General features: G+C 40.9%; 1 protein-coding gene across 1 annotated transcript in view; it reads right to left on the bottom strand.

The window, feature by feature from the left end:
- USP4 (ubiquitin specific peptidase 4) overlaps positions 1–17,334 on the bottom strand; it is a 34,667-nt gene that overhangs the window by 8,128 nt on the left and 9,205 nt on the right. The window contains exons 7-13 of the mRNA XM_027700416.1: positions 14,046–14,189; positions 13,309–13,426; positions 11,923–12,096; positions 11,129–11,287; positions 10,093–10,317; positions 9,218–9,301; positions 8,404–8,498 (exon numbers count right to left, since the gene is read on the bottom strand). Of these exons, the coding sequence (XP_027556217.1) occupies positions 8,404–8,498; positions 9,218–9,301; positions 10,093–10,317; positions 11,129–11,287; positions 11,923–12,096; positions 13,309–13,426; positions 14,046–14,189 (999 nt within the window). The remainder of the gene's footprint in view (positions 1–8,403; positions 8,499–9,217; positions 9,302–10,092; positions 10,318–11,128; positions 11,288–11,922; positions 12,097–13,308; positions 13,427–14,045; positions 14,190–17,334) is intronic.

Here is a 17,334-nt window from a genome sequence, read left to right as displayed (position 1 = left end):
GCTCGGGAGAGCAGAAAGGAGACTGAGATGCAGCTCGTGTCCTGGGTGAAACAGCAAATGAGATATTTGCAGATGTTGGAATCGAAAGAAACCACATGGTCCAACATTATTACACTGTTTGCTTCAGGGCTATTCATTACATAAGGTTCATTTTCAGGAATGTCAAGTCACACTGCTCTTTAATTTGGTGAGCCACTTGTCTCAGAATTATCTTAAAACTGAAAGAGAAAGAAAGATTTCATGAAAGATGTCACTACACATAATGACCAAGACCACAATTGCACATCTGAATGCACTCAACTCTTAACAGTCCTCTTACATTAGACAAGCCACTTCCCTTCTCCCAAGAGCTGAGAAACATTTTTATTCCTATGTTCAGAATGGCCTTGTAGAGCAGGGAAAAGAACAAATTTCAGAGTTGTAGTTCTGGTCCATCCTAATTAAAACAAAAAAAGATCCCAGCCTGGGGCTTGCACTGAAGCAGTAGAATACATGAAGGAAAACATCCTTCCAGGGAGTCCCAGCCCACCAAGAGCACAAGAGCTCAGTGTCAGCATAAGACAGTCCAACACCAGTGGCTCTGTGGAGGTTTTCTAGGCTGTCAGTGCTAATCAGCTGGACACCAGCACTGCATACAGTTCACACTTTCTAAAGTTTCCTGAGAAATGGCACCACAAAGAGGTGAATTATTTTACTTAGTACTGTTTAAATAACCAAAGGCCATACTCAGTCCCAGAATATCATCTGTGATTAATTCCAGGTCCTATGAGACCCTGAAGCTGGACTCCCATAACACAGCTCAGAACATGACACACTCAGGACATGACTGCCTCTCACACCACCTACACTGTGCTCTGCAAGCAGCAATTAGTGCAACCCCCACTTACACTCCACCCTCAAGCACCTGAAGGAAGCCCTGCCCATGCAATGGAACAGATGGGACAGAGAGAAAAAGCTACTACAGCAAGCAGGAGTCATCTATCACCAACTGCACCCCACAGCACTCTGCAGGAGAGCATCTTGTACACTTCTCACCAAAACAGAACAGATTTGGTTACCCAAGTGCCACTCTACCCACTCCACCTCAGAACAGCTTTTACATACTAGTACTAGAAGCAGACATAGCAGAATCAGGATCTGTCATTTTTCTGATCTCTTGAGCAACAGCTCAAACATTCCCTGTAAAAAAAAAGAATCTAAGATTAAGTACTTTATGTACAGTTTAAGGAAGGTTATAGAGCTGATACTGGGAATCACTGAACAATACACCATAATTCTGTATCTTACAACTTCACTGAAATAATAGAACAGAAAGATGATGCTAGTCCAGACTACACAACATGGTTTTAAAAGTCAGGGATGTTAGCTCAGCTGCTACCACACCGCAAAATACTGGCTTGGCTGCCTTTGTAATTACCAACAACTCTAAAAAGTGTCTGAAAACTGCTAAGTAATAGAGTAGGACTTGACCAGCCTTCATCAGCTTTATGAAGGCTTCAGGTCTGTGGTTACAATTCAGAAAGGAGGCAGTGAGCAATGAGGGAACTTTTGTTCCCTTGCACACTGAAGTTAAGCAAGTGCACAGGAGCATGGAAAGCTGCAAAAGACCAGGCAGAGCTACATGAAAGGGCACTGAAAGCAAAACATACTCTGAGCTAAACACCAGGCTAATACAGATGTTGTATGTTACCGAAACATTCCCTCCCAAGTGCTGGGGTCTATGATATTATCTCCAGCTGCAAAAACACTGTGTGGACCCCAAGTCACTCTACAGCAACAACCAGGAAGTATATTTTGTAAGAGAATGGAGAAAGGCAGGAAAAAAATGCCATTGTAGAAGCTGAGAAACCCTGTCTGAACAGGGTTACTGCTGCACACCCACCCAGAGATGCTGCTGTGAAATCACAACCAGGACCAAAAGTATACAGTAAGAATAAACAGAGACCTGGAAAAAACTGGGTGAAACTACTGCACATATTCTGATCTCTTCTAGGAAGTGGAGATACTCCTAAAATCTTTTTACTTTCTTTCATAATACCAGAACACCCACAGACAAGTAAATGAGGAGATAAGAGACTGAAAATGCAATTTTTAAATTTTTTTTACAGGGCAGCTTGCCCTATAGAAGCTGATCACAGGACTTTTCTAGTCTTGCAGTGGAGTAAGATTAAAAGTGATGAGGGAATTCAACCAGGAAGATTTTTACAAAGCTTAAAAAAATACAAGTTCATTGTGGAAAGGACAAACTCATTTCAAACAAGAAAACCCCATTTCAACAAGACCAGTCTGCTACAAGATCTCATACATGTTTCACATAAAACTACCAGACTAGCTGGTCTGCTGACCTCATTAACTCATTCAATACTTTCTGTAGCCTCAGTCACATTAACAAACCTATATTTCTGCAGCCAGTCATGTTTTTGCAAGACCATGAACTCACCTAAATGTACCACACAGCATGTTGTAGGAGAAGGCAGAAAGCATGGCATGTATGGCAAAGTATATCCTACCCAAATATGAACACTTTGATAGGTTAAAGGTGACCTGCAAATCAATTTGTGAAACTTTCATCACTGTAAACAACACGTTATATAATAATGCCCCATTAACCAGGCTAAGAGAACAGCAGGATCTAGCTGATCCATCAAAACAGTTTTCTTCTTAGTTCTTGAGAACTAAAAAGAACTACCATGAGGGATACCCTTGAAATGGGCCGTGGAGTTTGTTTTCAAGTGGCACTTACCTGACCCCCTGTACCGGCTCCAAGCTCCAGCAGGATCCCTGGTGATGGGACATCACCAGCATGGTGCATGTGTGGGGGTTACACTGGAGCGGGAGCCGGAGGTCCTAGTGGGGCTGGACTTCCCAGAACCTAAGGAAAAGAAATAGCAAGTGTTTGGGTTGTGTGCTGAACGCTGTTCTCTGCTTAGCCTGGGGAATGAGAGCATCCAGCACAAACACTGAACTCATGGCACCAAATTGATTTGCAGGCCACCTTTATGTGAGTGAGCTCTGAGCATCTGCCACAGAACGAGATGCCTGGAGAGAGACATTTCCAACACTATGAGAAGCCGTAGTGTCAGTGATTTTTGCCTCAAGGCTTCTACCAAATCCTTACATTTCTCCATCCCAACTCTTCTCTGATGCTAAATATTAACACATCTTGCACCAGGACTGCTCAACATTTCCAAGCCTGTCATGATGAGAAAGAGACAAGTGCAAAGCCTCATGAAAGAACAGGCTTGGAGAATTCCAGACCCACATTCTCCTCCCCTTTCAGGTGACTTGGAGAAGAAAATGTATAGTGTTGTCCTCTTGTGTAAAATGAGACAGGTTCATTTGGTGATGCATCTCAGAGTTACTTAAAGTCACTTAAACATCAAGAAGCCCAGTAATATTTGCATTTCTTTTTTTTTGAAGTTTTACTATCAGAGAGTACAACAGGTAACCATAAGAATCCGTGAGCTAGAAACTGAGTAGCTGAAAGGGAAAATGTATCTTAGCCATTCAGGGCACGTTTTTGTTTTCCATATTGCAATCCATTCAGCTTAAATTCCAAATGGAGTCTAATTCTTGCCCCCCTCCTCAATCCCCCAGATTCAACATCTCCCACCACTTCAGTGAGACATGAAAATTCACAATACATGTCTCAAGATGTCCAAGATGCCCTGCAAAAATCAGAAGGTTGATCCGTGTCTTCCCTCATAACGCTACAGTGAAAACAGAAAAAGAGCCCAGCTTTCCAACCACTGAAATCACCTAAAAAAGGTGCAAGCTCAATATTCCATACATTCCACATACTGCACATTTCACAAATTTCATCAAGAGCACAATCTGGATGACAATATCTGTGCCTGCAGCCCGTGCCCTCTGTCAAGCAAATCCTGAGGAGAGCCAAGGCCCATTCCTGTTGCTCTGCTCCTGCTGCAACGTGTTGTGCGAGTTCCTGCTCAGTGACACTTCCAACCACAGCACTTTATGGAAATCCATGTTCTGCTCATAACAGAGGCCTAAACTGAAAGTTGGGATTTAACACACACTGGTGTCAAAAGCAAGACACCAGTACAAAGGTAGTGACTTCAATTTTTTTTTTTAAATCACATCCCTGCTGGGGCACAGATCTCCTGCGGCATTAAGTCTTTGAATTTTGAATTGAGAGATGTGCTGCCAGCTGGTCAGAGCACAACACTCTAACAACTCTAACAACTCTGTCACATGCAGACCCAGGGCTCACTACTGCCTTCAGCAGAGCAAACCTGCAGAAATACTGTAAGAGACTGACATTCATTTTTAAATTTTTCAATCTTGAGACAACTTAAGGTGATTGCAAGAAACATAAAGAAGGCAAGAACTGCCAGTTTAAGTTACAATCAGACCCTAAAAAGCTTCAGAACCATTGAAACAACTTATTTCTGTTACAGAAGACAGTCACACAGGTGATCAACCTGCTGGTCTCTGTTTAGAGGGGGGACAAGGAAATCAAGGAACAAAGGAAGAATTGGATGGCAGTTGCTCATAAAATCAGAGCCTGAGGGCCTTGTACTCTCCCATCACTACATTCTTTGCATTCTCAGAGTCCAGCAAATAACCACAGACAATAACTAACACAACCTTGGTTTGCTTATGCCAGTGGAAAAGAGGAGTGCTTTTCAAGTGAGGAAACTGTTACACCTTTAAAAGCATGATTTAAACACCAGCATGGAAGGGTGCAGTCTTCAGTTTGCCACAGCTTCTCTCAGAATTCACTCAGTGCAGCCATTAGGAAGGAACGAATGAAAAGACCTGAGACATCCAAATTCAAAGACCAGGCAGCAAAACCCTTTAGGAAAAGACCTCAAAAACTGGTAAGACCCATTGAGCCATCTCTAAAATTTTAAAGTACAAGTTTGGGGAACGCACACATAAGTTGTGGGAAAATACACATGAGAAATCTATTTCTGAATATGTTGTACTGATTCAACTACTTTGGATCACTTCCTTCTCCAAACTTTGTTTTCTAACCAGTGGAAGAAACTTGGCATCTAACTTCAATTACTTAAAACAAGGAGTGAGATGTACACATTACAGTTTGCCAACAGGGAAGTCTTGCCACTGGTCATCACTGGAAAATAAGAGTATATGATGAGTATATAAAAGGGACAGGATCAATAAAACATGAATTAGGAAAGAGTTGAAGTACATGAGACACTGCATACCATGCTAATTTAAATACAAGAGACATTTGGATTCTAGAAAACATCTCACATAAATACAATTAACTAATGCTCCTCAGTAATATCCCAGGTTGCATATTATTTGTCAACTTTACACACAACTAGGATAATATTTAGTACCCAAGAACACACCTTGCAAAAGGTACCATGACTACCAGACAATCCCTCTCCAGTTTGTTTTTCCCTGACGAAGCTCTCCCTTTGTTTTGCTGCACTGAGCACAATACCCTGAAATGATGCAGTTTTCCTATGTGATTTGTAACATAATTAATGCTATTAAAACCCTCATCTTTTCTGTAACTTCTATTTCCCTAGACTAAAAGCTGATACGTTTTAGTCTTGCCACACAAGGCCACTAAGTGATTCAAGCAAATCTTGGAAAAAATTATCTTTTCTAAACATGACAGACAAGCAGCTTCCAGAGGGTTTCTTTCTTTCTTATGAAGCAATCGCTACCTTCTCATTCCAACACTTTAGAAAGTGTTTTTAAAAGTTTATTTTGTGGTAATGTCCAATATAAATGTAGTGCAAACAAATATTTGATGGGTTAGAGTGATTTATTGAATCTTTTTAAGGTTATTTATTTTAATTGTGAATTTTGAGTGAAAATACTGTCACTGTAAAACCTTCTGCAGTTGTACTTTCTAATAAAAGGCATCTGTTCCCCTTCATTAATCGATACAAAGACGGTTTTCTTTCAAGAACAGGAGAGAGATACATTACTCAGTGTAACTAATGATCCACCCCACAGCTACAGCACCAGTCAGCACATGAGGATTTTTTCTGAGCTGAACGTTTTATGGACTATGCAGGCAATACAGAACCATCCTTCAAGTCATAAGAATCTTAAACTAAGATTTAGAAAGCCTGAAAAAACTTACATAAGCCAGTTTCAACTTAATGATAAGTTTAAATTCACAGAAATCTCATAGGATTCCTCAGACCCTGGGCTAAATGAAAAGAAAAAATGAAAAGCACTTCCTGAAAGGAGAAACTAAAGAAAAATCAAAATTTCTTATAAAGATACTAAAAGCACATAAAATATGCTGTAACAACAACAAAAAAAAGCCTTCTGTATATCCTTCATGTGGTCAGTTTGAAAGAGCACAAGAACCAAAAACTTAACACAGCCACGTCCTTTCAGGGACAATTTTGAAAGTTTCTCCCAGTGCCACCACACTGTCACAGCCTGATCACATCAGGCTCTACAAGCAACAGCAAAAGGTTAAAAATCCCTAAAGTAAAAGGGTAAAAATCCCTAAAGTATCACTCAAAACTGCAGCTCAGAAATCCCAAACTGAAGACCCACCCTGAATGATCCCACCTTGGTCCGATTTTAACACAAAACACTGTCAGTCCCTCCTTTCACACCCACGTCAGCAGATGACCTTAACAGATGGAAACCAAAGGGAATTCAAGAACCTTCACACTGCTATTACCATTTCTTGAATGATTTCATAAATCTTAGAACATCTAACAGCAGACTTTTTATAACCAGACAAGGTAGGTAGATTGTCCACACTGAACGTAACTCTACATTTGCCTTTAAAGAAGCTTTGCTCTTTATTGAACAAGTGTTTCTCTGTTGTATTTTTGAGACAAGACTTCCTTTCAATAAAAGAACGTTGGGTTTTAGCTGTAGTTAGAATATTACTTTATAGATCTTTTTCCTGGCAGAAACACCCATTAAAGGGACTTCCTATGAGCGGCTTTTTCCTAATTCTTGCCCTGGTGCCTGGCTGCTTTCTCTTGTCCCTTAGTGCTGAAAAGATCTTGGAGGGTGTACATGGAAAAACAGGATTTGCAAAACTTCCTCCTGCTACCTCTCCTCTTCCTTGGAGAGTTATTTTTAACTCAGGTCAGTTCATTCACTATGACTCACAGCATCACCTCATTTACAGTTGCCCTGCACATAAAAGGAAGTGCCAATTGCAAAGGAAAATACACTTGGAGCTGCAGTTCAGCCAATGCTTCCCCCACACCCCAGAGCAGACCTGATTCAGACACTTGTTTTCTGTGCAGGGATATGATGTTATGCCTGTAAGAAAGCAGGGGTTTTTTGCAATTACCATTGTAATATCATGCTTCTTGTTTTTTCAGTGTTTTATTGGCTTTGGAGACAGACTTACAAAACTAACACTTCACAATACCCTTCCAGACAGATTTCACAGAGCCAAACATCCTCCCCGGGCATCCTAACCAGCCACACCTTTAGATGCAATTGAGGACAACAACAACATCAGAAAAATTTTCAAAACAAACTCCTACATTGCATCTCAGCAAAGAGGTCACACAGAGGGTATGACAACAGAGCAACAAGCAGAATGTCACAGCATCCCACCCAGGAAAAGGCTCCCAGTGCACCAGAGGATGTTAGGGCACATCTTCACACTGACCCAACAGTTTCATGGAAGCTACAATCTCGCACTGGAATGCTCTCATGTGAGGAACACTGGACCTGTGATGGAGAGCTGGATTTGACCCTTCAGCCCCAGGTTCAGTTGTGAGCTTCAAAGTCCACGTTGCACTTAACATGCAAAAGTTTTCAATTTCCAGCTGCAATAGAGGAACACAACTTTTGCTCTTCTCACTGGATTTCAGAGATGACTGCAGATATCTCATCCGCTACACACAAGCAGAACCAAATCCTCAGCTTCCCTAAGGTCCTTCACAACCACATTTAAGAAACAAACAGTGTTTAGCACCAGTCAAGAGTCTATAAAGAACCCCCAGTCATGGTTAGCTGGGTGCTGTTACAGCTATGATGGATTTTGGAAAGGCAAGAGTACATCTTAAACTCCACGCTCCAAGGCTTTTGGCTGATTTGGAACATAAGAACAGTAAGCCTGAGCTAGATGAAAAATGCCAGTGGGAGCATAACTGCAATCCAGACATAGATTATCATCTCTGAAAGAGGCTTGTAGGACGTTCTCAACTACAGAACACACACCAAACTAAAAGTTCATTATTACCCAATGGCCATGACCTCCTTTGCATTAGAAAAATATCTACTAAACATTCCACATGCTGATCTGCTGGTAAGAGCAGTGCTGCATTACTCTAAGTCATGCAAAAGGTTTACAGGAAAGCTTAGGGTTTGAGGGAGGACAGGAATTGGGTTTTACAACCTGAAACTAAAGCAAATGTTTTGCAGTATTCTTCACATGTGGTATCTTCCCACTTTACTCACACAAAGATGTCGTCTTTTGGCATGATATGATTTAAACCTTCATCCATTTGGAAGATTTTGTGGAACCGGTGATTATACACGTCTGTCACCACCATCTAGAACAGCAAGTGATATTTGCAAAGAGATTTTAGTAAAAGCTTACATAAATTTAGGCAAACTACCTTTAAATTCAAGCAACAGTTTATTCTAGTTCTCTATTTGAATTTTCAGTGCACCAACATCAGTTGTATTTGTTAAGATTGATCAGAAAAACAAAGCAATTAACAAGACCGATTTTACGCAGGTACTGAGGAGACACAACTCCAAGTCAGCCTGGTGGAAACAGCAGCACAGATCCCAGCATCAAAGTGGCACCAGGCTAGGAATTCAGGCATGGATCACTCACATCTGTAATTAACTGAAATAAACTGAAGTGCTGCACTGGCATCCTAAAAATACCCCACCAATTAAATTCCCTCCGGAAATGTTCACCTGATCCCTTCATTATTAAAAGGACATCCAAGAAGAGTTGGACCCAAAACAGACATTGAACACTTCTCAGTACTAAGAAACTACACTATCAGAAGTGTTGAGGGTGAGGGTTACCTTTCTGTTCCTTCTCTTAAACCTCTCTACTGCACTGGAACTATCAGGATAAACAGATTGTTTCATGAATCTTCTTCATTTTACAATCAAAGCACAGCATTTTAACTTGTTAGGGTTTTGTCATTAGTCCATAAAGTTCAGCTTATCACCCATCTTTAAAAGCTAAGCCACCAAAACACTTCAAGAAGAACAAACATTTATCAAAATTACTGTCTCCATTTATCCTTACATTTTCTGCAGGAACACCAGAGAGTTTGGAAAGTGATTCACACAGATCCGAGATGGCCCCCATCATCGGCACCACAACCCGGTACTGGAAACAAAGAGAACATCATGCTTCACACCAGGCAAAATAAACCCAGGCAAGGCAGGGAGCAAGAAAATGGAAATGAAATCTTAAAAACTCTTAAATCTTTAATTTATAGGAGTTCAGCTCAAGTTTAGGCCACAGACACACACTTCAAGATCTTTTGGATCTCAGCTCTACCTTATAAAGCAGGGATTTGGGGGGAATGAAAGCCTTGAACAGTTGGTCTTCTGCTGTGAGCAGGCTCAGCAGTAGTAAAACCCAGGAAAAAAAATAAAATCACCAGACACAGCAGCTTGCTCAGAACACAAAATTGCTTTTTCTTTATGTGATAAAAAACATCTTAGAACCATTCTCTCCACTGCCACTGGAGGTCAAGTCAAAAGTCTTGAAAGACATTGAAATACTACCAATCAGTTCTTCCAAAACTGCATCAGGGCATCCAGTCACTCTGCGTGGGCCCCCCACGTCTTGTTCTTCTCTGTGGTAAGCACAAGGCTACCTTAGGGATGCATGGGCCCATTTGAAAATAAAACGGGGGGGAAATTTAAAATCAGTCTATTGAAAAGGCTTTAAAAGCAAAAAAGTAATTTTTCTTTTTTTTTTCTTACCAAGAGGGATTGGTTTTTCATTTCTGTTTGAAATTCAGAAGCCTTACCTATTTAGAATCATAGAATATGCTGAGTATGAAGGGACCTGTCATGATCATCGAGTCCAACTCCTGGCCTTGCCAACTTTGAAACCTAAGAGAAGGGCTGGGATGACTTAAAGAAATCTGTGTCTTCAACAAGCCTCACCTGGACAGGTCTACGCTGTGGGTCTGCATATACCAGGGTAACTTCCATGAGACGATCTCTCCTCAAGGGCAGTGGGAGGGTTAAGTAACAGAAGGGATCAAAGGTCACAGAAACTTTAGAGCATTTGGGACAAACAAGGGTAGACTTGAAAAGACCGTGAAAAATATCCACAATGATAGAATCGTTCCTCAGCCGATGATTCTCCCAGGCCTCTTTTGCCACCTCCTATAAAAATATAAATAAAAAATTATTAGAAGTTATTTCTTTCGAAGATTTCTATAACATGGTGAGCACTGGGATCAAAGAAAACTCAGGAAATTGATACTGATGGGTAAATTACACAGGAAAGAGGGTCTACCAGTATGTCCAGCACAACACACTGGGATTTCTTGGAGAGAAAAAAAAAAGATTAAATATACTGCTTCTTGTGGTGTTGTCACATGCACTGTATTATACAAGAAAAGACACACTGCCTGTAGAGAGGAAAAACAACCAGTCACATACACTTCCTAAAAAGAGTTTTTGCATCTGGCTTTTCAAGGTTCCTAAAGCACTTTTTCACCCAATACACTTACTCTGGACTCTGCAGTTGTCAGTATGTTGCAGCTGTGTGACTGTGACAAGCCATAAAAGCCTGATCAGGGGAGCATGAGTTCACTGAGGAAAAGACATTTCACTATTATGTGTCTGATTGCATGAGAGCAGGGCGTTTGCCAACTTCGGGGGAACAGAGTGTCTGCAAGGGGCTCTCACATATCAGTGCTGACTGGGAAACAGGGTAGGAAAAGGCAGGAAATTAAAATGAACAGAAGAGACTTTTTGGGTCTCTATAAGGAAAACCTCATAAGAAAATTACTTTTCTCCATTTAGGTAGAGTGCCACAAAGCATGACAGGGTTCTCCCATCCCAGGTACACCACTTTGTAGGGAGGATGTTCGTGTGGCCTGTGAGCAGGAAGGCCAGGAAGTGTCCCAGAATCCAACTAAACACCCTGGGAAGCACCACCTGCCCTGTGCTCAAGTAAAGGGACCCATACCGAATCAGGTCTGCCATTGGCATCCTTCAGCTCCAAGTAGGGCTTCTTCTTCACTCTGTTCAAATCCTCATGCAAGCCGTCTAGAAGAAAAGCCAAGAGCTCCTGGGAATCTTGCTGCTGGTATCCTGAAAACTGAGGAGCAAATCGGCCAACCTGTGTCTGAAACACAAAGGCAAGAGTGAGGGGGGTGAGCATTACCTGTGTGCAGAAGACAAGAATAAAACCACTCAGGTCCTGGCTTTTGCAGAGATCAACTCCCCACTACCTTGTGTTGGCAGGAGGCCACAGGGAACTGGATGCTAACACACTAAAGGGTGCCAGAACAATTTTCCCTTCTACTTTCAGTATTTCAGCTGAAAGCAACTCTTCACACTAAAGCAACGAGAAATAATGTTACAGACTCTGGGGATGCATTTTGCTCTCCACTTTTATAATTTCATTTTTTAGATTTGTACCTTGCACATCTTTTCTCACTGATCAAAGCTCAGAGTTGGCAATTCACATGACCTGGTCTAGTTTTGTTGCAAAGATCATTCTGATTCATCTGTAAACAGCTCTCAGGCTTGCAGGTCATTTACTAAGTAACACCAAAAGCAGTAACCAGCTCTGAGGAATGACAGTACTCACTGGCAAGTTCCTGCCTGTACTCTGGAAAGCATTTATACAGAACATGAAACAACACTGAAGCAATTCTGTCCTTACTGCTTTCACAACAACAAAATGTGTGGCAGGCACATCAGCTTTCACTGTTCCTTCTGTCTCAGAGCTGTGCTCCAAGAACATGACACACTTACTTTAAACATCCGTGGGGCCACGTGGGACTGTCTCCCAGACCACATCTGTTTAATGAGCTCCGCGTAGGCTTCTGCGATCTCTCCCCTCATCCCCAGCGGGTTGTTCTGATTTATTTCAGCTTCATATTTATCTTCCAGGAAATAATCAGTCAGAGGAGGAGTATTGCTCAGACACTGAAAAAGCATTAAGGAAATGAACTTACTGCACAGGGCAATAAATCTGTGTGACAATGAAAAAATAAATTCAAATTTCACATCAGAACGTGTACCAAGTTAACAAAACTGGTGAGACCTAATTTGAGTACATGTTTAGTAAAAGAAAAAAAAAAGAAAGAAATTAAGGCAGAAATTCGTATTTGAAGGACTGATGACTAGAAAATTAAAGCCTAATGGTAAATACAAGAAAGAAAGTAACTGGCCCTTAACATGATTCATTTGCATGATAAATTAAGCTTGAAGTGCATTTAGATTAAGTTACTTTGACAATGAAAATTAATTTTAGAAACTGTGTCTTGGCTATGAAGTCCAAAAAAGCATAAACTGATTTAAGGTTACCACAGTACAACTGAAAATAAAGTCATGTTGAACAAAGAGAGGGGCAGTCCAAGTTTATTGTGGTACCCTGAATACCACCTGCATAATGCATTAGTTATTTTAGGGCTGTTCTATCTTTCAAACCTATCACAGAGTGACTGAAGTCATTCCACAGTACTTGTACCACATTAGAAGTTTGCCCATTGCTTAAATCAAAATTCATACAATTTGGCTCATATTTTGTTTGGACTTCTTAGGAAAAAACTATCCCTAACAAGTTTCTGCATTGTTTAAAATAAAGAAAATAATCCCAAGCAATTAAGTTTAAAAGTAAAGAATCAATCAAAAATTAGCAGCTTTGCATAACTGTTACAACCTCAACACCCCACACAATGACCCTGAACCTTTCCTGTGGCCATACCTACTCTTAATTTTTCAAGAATCTTCAAACATGGACCCAGAACTGCAAGCAGTGACCTGCTCATGTTGCTTTTGCAGCCCACACGTGTCAGAATATCCTCCGTGTCAGCCCATTTTTGGCAGAGCACAGCACTGGGACCTTATGTTACAGCTGGGCACCTTTCAGTGCTTCCAACACAGCCTGTTCAGAAGCCACATATTTCAGATCCAGTCCCTAATATTGTAATATGTTTTATAGTGCTAGTGTCCTACACATAAGCCAAACTCAATATGAATTGATTTTTTTTGTCTGGGTTTTTTGGATTTTATGAGTTTTGGGAGGTGTAGTCTCCTCACTGAATCACATTAAAACATCCTTTTATTTTCACCAATTTTAATCCACAATCTCTATGATCTTTCATTTGATTTTAAAGAGGGTTCTTTAATTCTCACCTGTAATGCAGAATTCATGAAGCAGGTGTTTCCAAGGTTACTGAGTCCACAAAGTCCAGGCTGTGACAGGGAAGCACTGTCCCTGCAGTTGTAAGAGTTACAGACAAATCCAGAACCTCTGGAAAAGAAGACAGCACAGTGAACTCCACAATGAGTTTATCAAGTCTCAATACTACTTAAAAGTCACAGCAAACACAAGTCAAAAAACTGTTTAATGAAATTGTTTAACCAGACTATGTGTTTCTGCTGCTTCATAGTGGCTAATACTGAATACCAGGAACATGAAGTGTACATGCTAACATTGGAAACATTAATCCTTACACAGTCTATTATTAATTTATGTCTCATAACACATAAATTTCCTCTAAGTACACAGCACACTATCCTAATGCAGCAAGAGTCTATGTAGTACAGAAAGAACAAGAAAATTCTCATCTGTACCTGGAAAGGCTTCTACCATAATGGCAGATGGAGAAAAGAATATAATCCCTTCCCTCATACCCCCAATCCCCTCAAAATCAGGCAATGCTTTGGCAGTTAGTAAGCTCTGGAACTTTTGCGAGTGAGCAAGAAGAGCAGAAGACAGTGGCTTCCAAGAGCAAAGTCTGATAAACAGGTACACAAGAGCAGTAGAATTCCTCACAGGGCACCATCACACTCCTTTTCTGTGCTGGCAAGGATGCAAGGGATTATTCACACGAAGGACGGAGAAACAAAAAGAACATTCCTGCTCTTACCCCCTGCCCAGGTGGGAGCTGTTCAGTCCATAGGAGTTACTGCTATCACCGTTAGTAATGACAGAAGTGGCAGACACTGAGGAATAAGAACTTGATGATGATTTTGAAGAGGTAGTAAAGTTTCTGCTAGTTGCAGTGCTTGATCTGGGAGAAAGGAAAAAGAAGTAGAAACAGTGCTACTACTTTTTTTATCCCCAACCCCACCTCCCACAAAAGTCCAAGGACTTGCCACGCTACAGTTAGTTACCCCACACAGAATTTACTGCTTTGATTGTGCAACCACACTTCCAAACACTTGTCTGGAACACGAACATCAGGGAAAAAAGTATCAGAAGCAGGAGCAACAATTCTTGCTTAAAGCAAAATCTGGGTCCTAGACAGAAGTAAGTAGCAATTCAGATGGTGTGAGTGAGAGGGAAGCAAGCTTTAAGTTTATCAGTAAATCACCTTGAAACAAGCAAGCAAAACCCCCTAAATCTTAGCACCAAAACACTCTCAACCAGCATTAAAAAGTGACAAGGTCAGTCCTTCCCTACCTGACACCCAGACCACCCATTCAAACAGAACGTTAATCAGAAAGAAGATAACCAGGATGGGCACAAAGCAGTTTGTTCCTGAGCCTGGCTCATTCAACTACATTGTTGTACAACTACACATTGCAGACAAGACACACCATTATGTACATGCAGCATGCACAACAATTCTCAGCATTTTGAGACTGGAGATATTGAAACAGATTAAAAAAGGTCATATATCTCAAGTTTATCTGGTTGTGAATCCCACACTACTACTGTCCTCACCCCCAGAATAGAACACAAGACCAAAAAGGCACTAAAGTTCAAGTGTCCTGACATACACAGCTCCATAAAAAAGCAAACCTACAAGATTGTAATACACTAATAAGCTTAAATAAATTATTTTGACACTAACTAATTTCTCTACAGCAAGAGCTGACTGGGAAATGGTCTATTCTCTCCATCTTTGCCCAAATAAACACGTAAAACCAAAAGCAAAAAGGTGCAGGACACCAACAGCCACTCAACAGTGGCTACTACCCACAACAGAGTAGAGGGCCAGCAGAGGACAGGGCCCTCAAGCTTTGGCTTGTCCACTTATCTTTTTTAATGTGGCACTCATTCTCAAATGATGCTAACTGAAAATGCATATTCATAGCTCAGATGGTGCTAAAAGAACTATGTTGGAAAACCTCTGTGGGGCAAAAACTATGACAATGAACAAGCCATAATGGCTATGACAGGGCAGAACAGCTGGACAGCCTTCAAAGTTTGGAAATACAACAGCGGTAAATACCAGCAAAATAAACACAGAAGTAAACAAGTTACAGCAGGATCTTCCAGATGAAAACACCAAACTTAAACACCATCAAAACGTGAAATATGTTAGAAAAAAAAAAAAGCACCAGCCAGCACAACCAAATAGTACACTGGAAAGTATCCTAGAAAGAATGAAATATACCAAAATAACTAAAGTAACCATTTCTGGGACAATAAATGCCTTCCTGTCATTGCATGTTGGAGGTAGGACTTCTCAAGATTACCTGGACACAAAAATAAGTTCAATGAGAGAACAAAAGGGGTCTGGACTAAACAACAATTATCACACTCGTGCTGCACATGCATGAGTTTCAAGGGTCAAGAATAAACTAATTTAGCAAACAACAGCATGTAAATCTGCTCAGAACACATTTTAAAAGTTTGAAGTGAATTATCTAGAAGCAAAGAAGGGCAATCTAGAAAATGCTAGACTTGAAAACCCGGCATCTCTGCTTGACACATTTGATCCCAGTGAGAGAACAGAAAAAGATGCTCAGAAAATAATATGAAGAAAATCTATTATGGAAAAAAGAAAAGGAGGACAAGTTCTTAAGGGATTTCAACGTTTCAAGTAGAAGCATAGAGATAGTGCATAATCAAGAGTCACATGGCAACAGAACAGTCACAAGAACTTCAACAGTATCCCACACACACACAAAAAAGCTAAGAAATATGGGGGAGGATAAAAAAGGGATCAGAAAGCAAAGATAAGAGACAAGACACAGAGTGGGGGAAGATCTACCTACAAAGACATCAAGGACCTCAAGCGAATTCCTGTTAGAAAATTGTGAAGATTCACATAAGCAGTAAAACAACAGAAGAGAAGCCAACAGCTTTCCAAGCGGGGAGACAAAAAAACAAATCAAATACACTTGGAAAGATAAAAAAATTCTAAGTACTCTTACATTTTACAAGTTACTCATCTATCTGTAATATCTGAAGGATCGAGTAAGCACAGCTGTTCCCTCTTATTTCACAAGATGTTCACAAAGGGAGCCATGATTCCAGGTGAAGGGCACAGAAAGCAGCTGAGAAAAACATTTTTCTCTGAAAGTTTCCCATTTTAAGCCTGGGAAGCTACTGTCAATGACCCCACAGTACTGCAGGCTCTCGAGAAGACTGCCTCATTCACACAGAGGTGACAACAGAAGTCCTGGATGCCAAGTATTTATCCCCAAAGCCCCATGTTTCACAGAAACATGAAGACTTGGACTGGTCAAAGGCATCTGCCCTCTCCTCTGACATCTCTCACAGGATGTGACTTCTGCTCCCTTGGAAATGGAGGCCCCAAGACCTTGCTCTGAAGGAAAAGACAACTGTTATTTCTTCTTTGAGGTTTGTGACTTAGAACCTTCCAAAACGTTCTGGGCTATTCAGTGGGTTACCACTGAAACTACTCTCAGTTTGCTTAGTTTGCTCTTTGTATGCACAACAGCCACTGGACTGGACTGGAAGGTGCCAACCTCCTGCAGCTTCCCTTTGACCACCACAATGTTTCTGACAGGGAGAAACACATTCATTTACATTTGATCAACAAAACCTGTACAAGAGTAAACTATAGTAAAGAAAGACTTCATATAACCATGCAACAGTTCAGGGCTTGAGAAAGTAACTTCACAGGTTTGAGGACAAAACTCCATGGTAAAACTGCTCAGTCAGTCTTCCTGCTTAAGCACATAAGTCTCTCAAATTAAATCCTGTCTAAGGTAAAATACACCTTCTAGAAAAAACTCCCACCACAGTTTCACAGTGGCCAGCACCAGCCAACCCAGCAGACCACACATAAACTGTCCCAATGATCAATACCCCTTTCAGTCAGAAGAAATGTGCATTTCATGTGCAGCACAACTATCTGGCTTCACCATCCGGACACTGGTTTTTGCTCATCTCTGTCTGATGCCCTGAGAGTTCCTTCTTCAATTTTCATTTCTCATACCCCATAGGAGCTTTTAAGT

This window comes from Neopelma chrysocephalum, unplaced genomic scaffold (genome assembly GCF_003984885.1).
Source record: "Neopelma chrysocephalum unplaced genomic scaffold, ASM398488v2 Primary Assembly neopelma1_147, whole genome shotgun sequence".
In the NCBI taxonomy this organism is placed as follows: domain Eukaryota; kingdom Metazoa; phylum Chordata; class Aves; order Passeriformes; family Pipridae; genus Neopelma; species Neopelma chrysocephalum.
The sequence above is the reverse complement of the archived record's forward strand: the minus strand, read 5'-3'. Positions and strand labels throughout refer to the sequence as shown.